Source organism: Pinus tabuliformis, chromosome J (genome assembly GCF_031772625.1).
Source record: "Pinus tabuliformis cultivar Carrire ecotype Pingquan chromosome J, CPIR1, whole genome shotgun sequence".
Lineage (NCBI taxonomy): Eukaryota > Viridiplantae > Streptophyta > Pinopsida > Pinales > Pinaceae > Pinus > Pinus tabuliformis.
Window position 1 is genome coordinate 1,140,883,252 of NC_142295.1, and position 6,643 is coordinate 1,140,889,894.

The 6,643-nt window shown below is 34.8% G+C and overlaps 1 protein-coding gene across 1 annotated transcript; it reads right to left on the reverse strand.

Annotated features, from left to right (window-relative positions):
• Positions 1-3,750: 3,750 nt before the first annotated feature.
• On the reverse strand, positions 3,751-4,943 carry LOC149231121 (3'-5' exonuclease-like). The gene has a single exon (XM_089376197.1). It carries the CDS (start codon positions 4,750-4,752, stop codon positions 4,069-4,071), a length of 684 nt encoding a protein of 227 aa, XP_089232323.1. The 5' UTR covers positions 4,753-4,943; the 3' UTR covers positions 3,751-4,068.
• Positions 4,944-6,643: the final 1,700 nt, after the last annotated feature.

Below are 6,643 nucleotides of genomic sequence, written 5' to 3' on the forward strand. Positions count from 1 at the left end.
ACTGGTCTGGAAGAATATAACGTTGCAAAACCTAAATAAGAATCCTGTTGCAACAAACACTAAAACCCTAGCCAACGGAAACCAACATCGTCGTGAGGAGTTGCAAAAATGAGCCAAGGCACCGACTAACCCTAAGGAAGTTACCCTATCGCCCAACCAGAGAAAATTGTAACCATTGATTCATTGACAGGACAGGTGTAGGGTGAGATCGTAAGTGATTCCACATTGATAGTAGTGCCACTCAAAACAAAGAAAAAAATCTACTGCCCGATACATTCCAGAGAATTTGTATTAAATAAAAAAAGAATGACCCAAAAGGAAAAAATATGAGCATGGACCTTAGGAACGAGAATCCACAACATTTTCTAACCAAGAATTAATTCCAGCTTCATTAAATATCAAGTCAAGTCCCACATACATAGTCATCGTTATGAATGTTGGACTCAACAGTACACCGACGGAGTACAAGCATGCCATCATGATTTAATAAAAGGAGCGTTGAGACAACCAATCACAACGTAGAAAAATAGATTTAAAATAATCCAACAAAATAAATTATTTTTTGGTTATAAAGTTAACATTACATACGCTGCTTTAATTTTTTAATCAAAAAAAAAATTGTCGTCAACGCATTTCCGAATGCATATGCATAATATCCTGTCAAAGTGGGGATATAATTAAGAGATTCTTTAATGTTTCATTTGAATAAAGTATTATTACTTTTTTTTATTGTTGTGATTTTTTTTTTTTGCATTTTTAAAGTGTTTAATTATTGACTTAAATTAGGCTATCCATCTTAGTCCTAATGTTAATGTTGAACCACATTGGGTGGTTTGAAGCTCGTGGACCAAATAAGTGTATTGTGATTTAAATTATCTAAACAATATAAATCACAAAAGCTTGAATTCAGAAAGTTGGTTGACTTTGAGAAGTTTTTTTGGTGTAAAGAAACAATGGTTATTGCTACCTTAGATTATTCATATGCTCTTTAAACCTGTTGTGTGCAAAGAATACAAATGGGATATTTTTTGAGTATTTGTTATATTCTTTGCATAATTAACCCATGTACTATACATTGGAATTGGAGGAAGGGGAGTTTCATGGAGGGCAAATAGACTCCCCTTGTCTAAAGGATTAGGGTGTGGTCGTCAAGGAATTTTCTTTTGGTTGTTTTAGGTTGGTTTTGGCCCCTTTTTGTGTTTTTCAACCACTAATTTTTTAGCCCATTGTAATGCAATTTTGATTAAGGAATATACTCTAGGTTAATAAATTAGGGTTTTGGATGCCATGGGATCTTATATTATATTGTAAATGGTGAGAAAAATACAATGAGAGTTAAAGATGATTAAGGAATATGATCTAGGTTAACAAATTAGGATTTTGGATGCCATGGGATCTCATATTAATGACACATGGATTCATTACAATGTCATGGAATCTCATATTAAGAATTTTTTTGGATGCCATGGGATCTCATATTATAATATATAAATGAATTCAGCATGCAAGAAGCGCTAAAAATCTACATATAGTATTATTGAAACTTACTTAAACTTACAATTTGAATCAATTAAAATGAGCCAAAACACCTATTAATTAGACTACTCTTCAATTACTGAAACTTACAATTTTAATCAATTAAAATGAGCCAAAACACCTATTAATTAGACTACTCTTGAGAAAATGCTTCTCCTGATGATGGTCTTGTGAAGCAGCGCTATGAGCAGGTTCTGCATCAGCTCCTAGATCAGTCTTCACACCTTCAAGGCACAATCAGCAGAACAATGGGAGCACAAGAGTGGTTATATAATGGTTTAGCAATTATTGAAGAGTTAGAGGGCACATGCATGTTGGAATGGAAGCACAACAGTGTTTCTATAATGATGGAGCAATTACTAAAGAGTTACCTGAGTCTTTTCTGCTTTAGGTTGCTGTCCAGAATTAATAAGTTAACTTCAGTTCAGATTTAGAAATTGCTTTGCTATTTTCATTTTCATTTTCCAATTTTAGGAAAATTGCTTTAATTAAGTGTACTTCCAGTATTACAAGGGGCATCAATCATAGCCTGGCTTTTTCCAGTTAAGGCACAGATTCTTGGAAGCCCAAAGCAGGCATGCGAGCAGGTTGAAAGCTCCAGTCTTAGGCGCTTAAAGAACAAGAGTTTGTTGTGATTGCCTTTGTACAGTTTTTTCTTTTTACCATTAATAAAGAAAACAAATGTGAGTTGAGCATAAATTCTCACTAAAGTTACAGTTTTTAGTGAGTTATGTGTTTGTAGATCTCACATGTTTACAATGGCAGTTTTGGAAGCTTTTTTCCTCACTGTTTTGGCTGGTAGATTTGTTCATCCTGAATTGAAAATTTCAACAATGTATACACCACTTTTACCTCTCGAAGAGAGGGGGTAACAATACGTGTACTTTCACATCTGGGAGGAGTGGAGAAGAGTGGGTGTACATGTAGACCTTCACTTCTCAGAAGGAGATGAAAGTAGATTTTATAGTTATATAAGCTATTTGAAAACCTACACAATAATAGGCATATCCCACTACATATGCTTAATCACTATTGTTTAATAAGCCAAATCATTGAGAAATTTTATCCCTTTTGCTAGATCTTTTTAATAAAATCACAGCTCAACCAGTTTTCTAATTGACCTATGTGATCCCTTTGTTTATAAAACAAAGACTATGTAGACAAAGCTATTTATGCTTACTCACTATTGTTTAATAAGCCAAATCATTGAGAAATTTTATCCCTTTTGCTAGATCCTTTTAATAAAATCACAGCTCAACCAGTTTTCTAATTGACATATGTGATCCCTTTGTAAAACAAAGACTGCTTACTCTGAAGCATTGTTAATCAAAATGTAAAAATCTAAGGCATTCTCAACCAGATTCATGTAAGATTAATATTAAATTGCAAATAAATAAACGAGGTTCATGAAACTTTTTCTCCACAAAAATAAGTAATTATAGGATGAAGGTATGCATTTATAGTGAAGACTACTTGCAATGAGACGTTGTGAATCAGAATCATGTAAGAATCTGAGGCATTGTCAACCAGTCATGTAACATTAATATTAAATTGGGGATAAATGGCGATCTGTCTATTTAAAATGGAATGGGACGGTGTGGACATCTGCATGTGTGGAATTCATAATAATTCAATAACCCTTAACAAAACTTACTATCCAAACCTAAGCCTCAACCATTTAATCAAAATTCTAACAAAACCTAATCACTTATTACCCAAAACTGAGTCTCAACCATTTTTATAAAATTTCGACAAAACTTGGAACACTTATTGCCCTCAGTTATTTAATTAAAATCCTATCAAGTTTTGCATCAGTGACAAGATAAAACTCTGCAATAAAGGAAACTTATTTACCAAAATTGCTTCCGACTAATTTTAAACATGAGACTTGAAGACAGTTTTGAGCAGGAGTTTTGATCAATATTTTGACTCAGGAGTACTCCCACAGGTATAAAGAGACCCGGTTCTGTGATTAAAGTAACTTACATATCTACAATTAATTCTGATACATTTCCAAATATTCTTTAACCAATCTCAAACAGATATGACAACATATATCTGAGAAGAAGTTACACAATTCTCCAATTCATCGTTTAATCAGTTAACAGAGAAATGACATTGTAATGAATCTCTTCCTCTACGGAACTAGATGCCATGTTCACAGATTCAGCACCTTTCCACATCCCAGTGAAACAGGGGAAAGCAATAAAAACATTAACAATCAAAATTCCCAAGCCAATTCATATTTTGCCCCTGCCCGGGCCACTTAAGAGAACCATCTGGCAAACATAATCGCAAAAACAATTCTGATCTCTTTACGAATAAACCCCAAGGAGAAATCAGTTTCTACGAAACTAGATGCCAAATCCACAGATACAACGGCATTCCGCATCCCAATGATTCAGGGCAAAACAACAAAAACCCTTACCGTCAAAATTCTCAAACCCTGTTTTGCCCTGCCCTGCCTAGGGTCACTTAAGGGAACCATCTGGCAAAAATAACTGGAAGAAACAAAGCCCTTACAAGGCAAAATCAGTTTTCAGGCTCCAAGAGTTTCTTACCGATTGAAAAAGAAACAAAGGCATCAATGCAAGCATACTCGATCTGCTTCTCTTGAAGCTTCCTTGAGGCCCAATTGCTCATAGAAACTGTTTTGGACTTGGGAAGATTTAACCCCAAAACCTCAATGGCCAAACCCTTGAGCCCGGCCTGCTTGAGCTTCTGCCTCCCGAACTTTTCGGCTGCCAAGCGACCCAGCTCCACTGGGTCTCCACATTCCAAACCATGATCACGCTGGAGCTTAGCAACGTCAGCTCGAACACCCGCACCCACTAATTTAATCTCCGGATCCTTCAAAAACCCAACAAGAGCCTCTGGCATAAAATCCAGAAACAACATTTGAATAATCAAGCAGCCATTGTCAGTACAGAGCTGGAGCAAGGCAGTCTTGTTCTGCGATCCTCTTTTTTTAAAACAGGGCCGCCATTCCATGTCAAGCCCTACTATTTTCTGCCCAGTTTGTTGATAAACCCAACTCTCTGCAACGTGGCCGTCATCCGTAAGGGTCGCTTGTATGGAATTTCCCGCCAAATTGATCTGGGTAGAGCTTGTGATTGTCCGTCTAGAGCCATATGTCCCAATGGGTACAGGAGAACCAACCCCAAGTGCTCTCTTGACAATGTATCGCTGCAATCTTTCGACTCTCCAGAATAGCATAGCGTTAAGTCTGTAAGTCCTACTGATGTACGAGAAAACCAATTACTTCTTGCGGACCTTACCATGACGAACATCTCATAGATGCTAAACAGGCATGATTAACAGAGAACCTTTTTTAATGTTCAAATCTGTCAACGATCAAGAAAATCTACTTCATCGCCGTTCAAGGACGGATCCATCTACTCAACTACGATGTACGGTAGGGTTACGATGGGTTAAGGCCCTATCAAATATAAAAATTGACATGGTAAATATTTGAAATTGAGGTAATAAACTGTAAACATTGAGATCGTGAATCTAAAAGTTGAAATGGTATGTATTTGAAATTGAGGTAATAAATTATAAAATGGTAAGTATTTGAAATTGAGATGATAAATTATAAAAATTGAGATTAGGAATATATATTAGCTATTAGCAATGGTTTCAAGAGGTGTAAAAGTTGCAAAGAGAGGTGGATAGGATTATTAAATTGTGATAATTTCAAGGATAAAAGTATATTTGATCTAATATTTTTAAATTTCAGTATTCAAATATTATAAATTTTTAAGGGGAATACAACACCAATTAATAAAAGAAAATTAAAGTGCTCAAACTACTTCCACTAGTACATAAAAACTGCAGCTCATTAATTGATTAACTTTACAGTGCAATTTTACTAGTTAATATGAAAAGATCACAATCAAATTGGGAATATAGTGTAACTTCCTCAAATAAAGAAAAAACTTAACTTATTTATTTAATTGGATCAAGGGATAACTATATAAAAATGGATGAATAGAAAGCTTAACTAACTCAATAAAATTGTTAGCTATTTAATTTTAAAATATACTTAATCTAAATTATTGAAATTAAAAAAAAAACAAACAAAACAAAACAAAAAACAAACAAACAATTTTACACACTATTGGTAAAAAAAATATTAAACACTATGATTCAATGAGCATATAGTTTAGTTATTTTGCTTTTATCTTATCCACTATATATCATAATATTCGCGTCCAACCAATAAGAAGAAAAACAATAAGTGAATCATTGAATTCAATATTTGCCAAGTTTTTCTAGTTTAGTGTGACAAAAAGGCAAGGAGGGGGGTGATTTGTCCACCTTTGTATTTCTGAATGACTCCTAATTTTTCACAAGATGCACGCAAGCTTCCTTGCGCGGTAGAAGTCGTGGGGTACCGAGCAAACATGTGCTCTTTGACATCTTGTGTGCTTGTTGGCGCACCTATCAAACATGTTGCTTTTGACATCCTGCCTGTTAAACTTAGATGTTACATTCAATGTACGTTGTTGATTTTGGTGCATAAATTTCTCAAAGACTTTGTGGACTCTGGTCTTTCTTCCAGTAATAACTTCCAACAATATTCTTTGTCAGGCAGTTGTTGTAGCACATTGATGCCTAAAGGCACCAAGCCATTGTTTATAGTTCAAATTTCATTATCAAGGAATGTTCGATGTTGGTTAAATACTAGATAAAAGACAAAGACTCCAAGAAAATTTTTTGGCATGATTTGTATAGAAAGTACTTTGGTCGAAAGGGTAAGTATTACTTTGGTTCATCTTCTCACCACCATCACATAAATACTTTGACTTCTGAGTTGTATGAATATTATTTTGGTCTGAAGAAGGATGGCACGGTTACTGATAAGTAGTCTGGTCAAATACGACCAGGTTCTTATCTCTTAGGAGTCACGATTCTCATATAAATAGATAATTAGTTACGATGCTCACATAAATACTTAGATGTCTGAATTGGATGATAAATTTTATCATCAAAGAGGGCAGTGTTACCTATTTTTGTGGTCACTGACTACAATAATAGATTTACCCAAGCCTCACATAGCCAATTGTTCAGGATGTTGCTTGATCCAAGCAACATAGTAGGTAAG

Excerpts from the sequence above, each read along its gene's own strand:
- LOC149231121 (XM_089376197.1), bottom strand. The coding sequence starts at position 4,752 with ATGCTATTCTGGAGAGTCGAAAGATTGCAGCGATACATTGTCAAGAGA.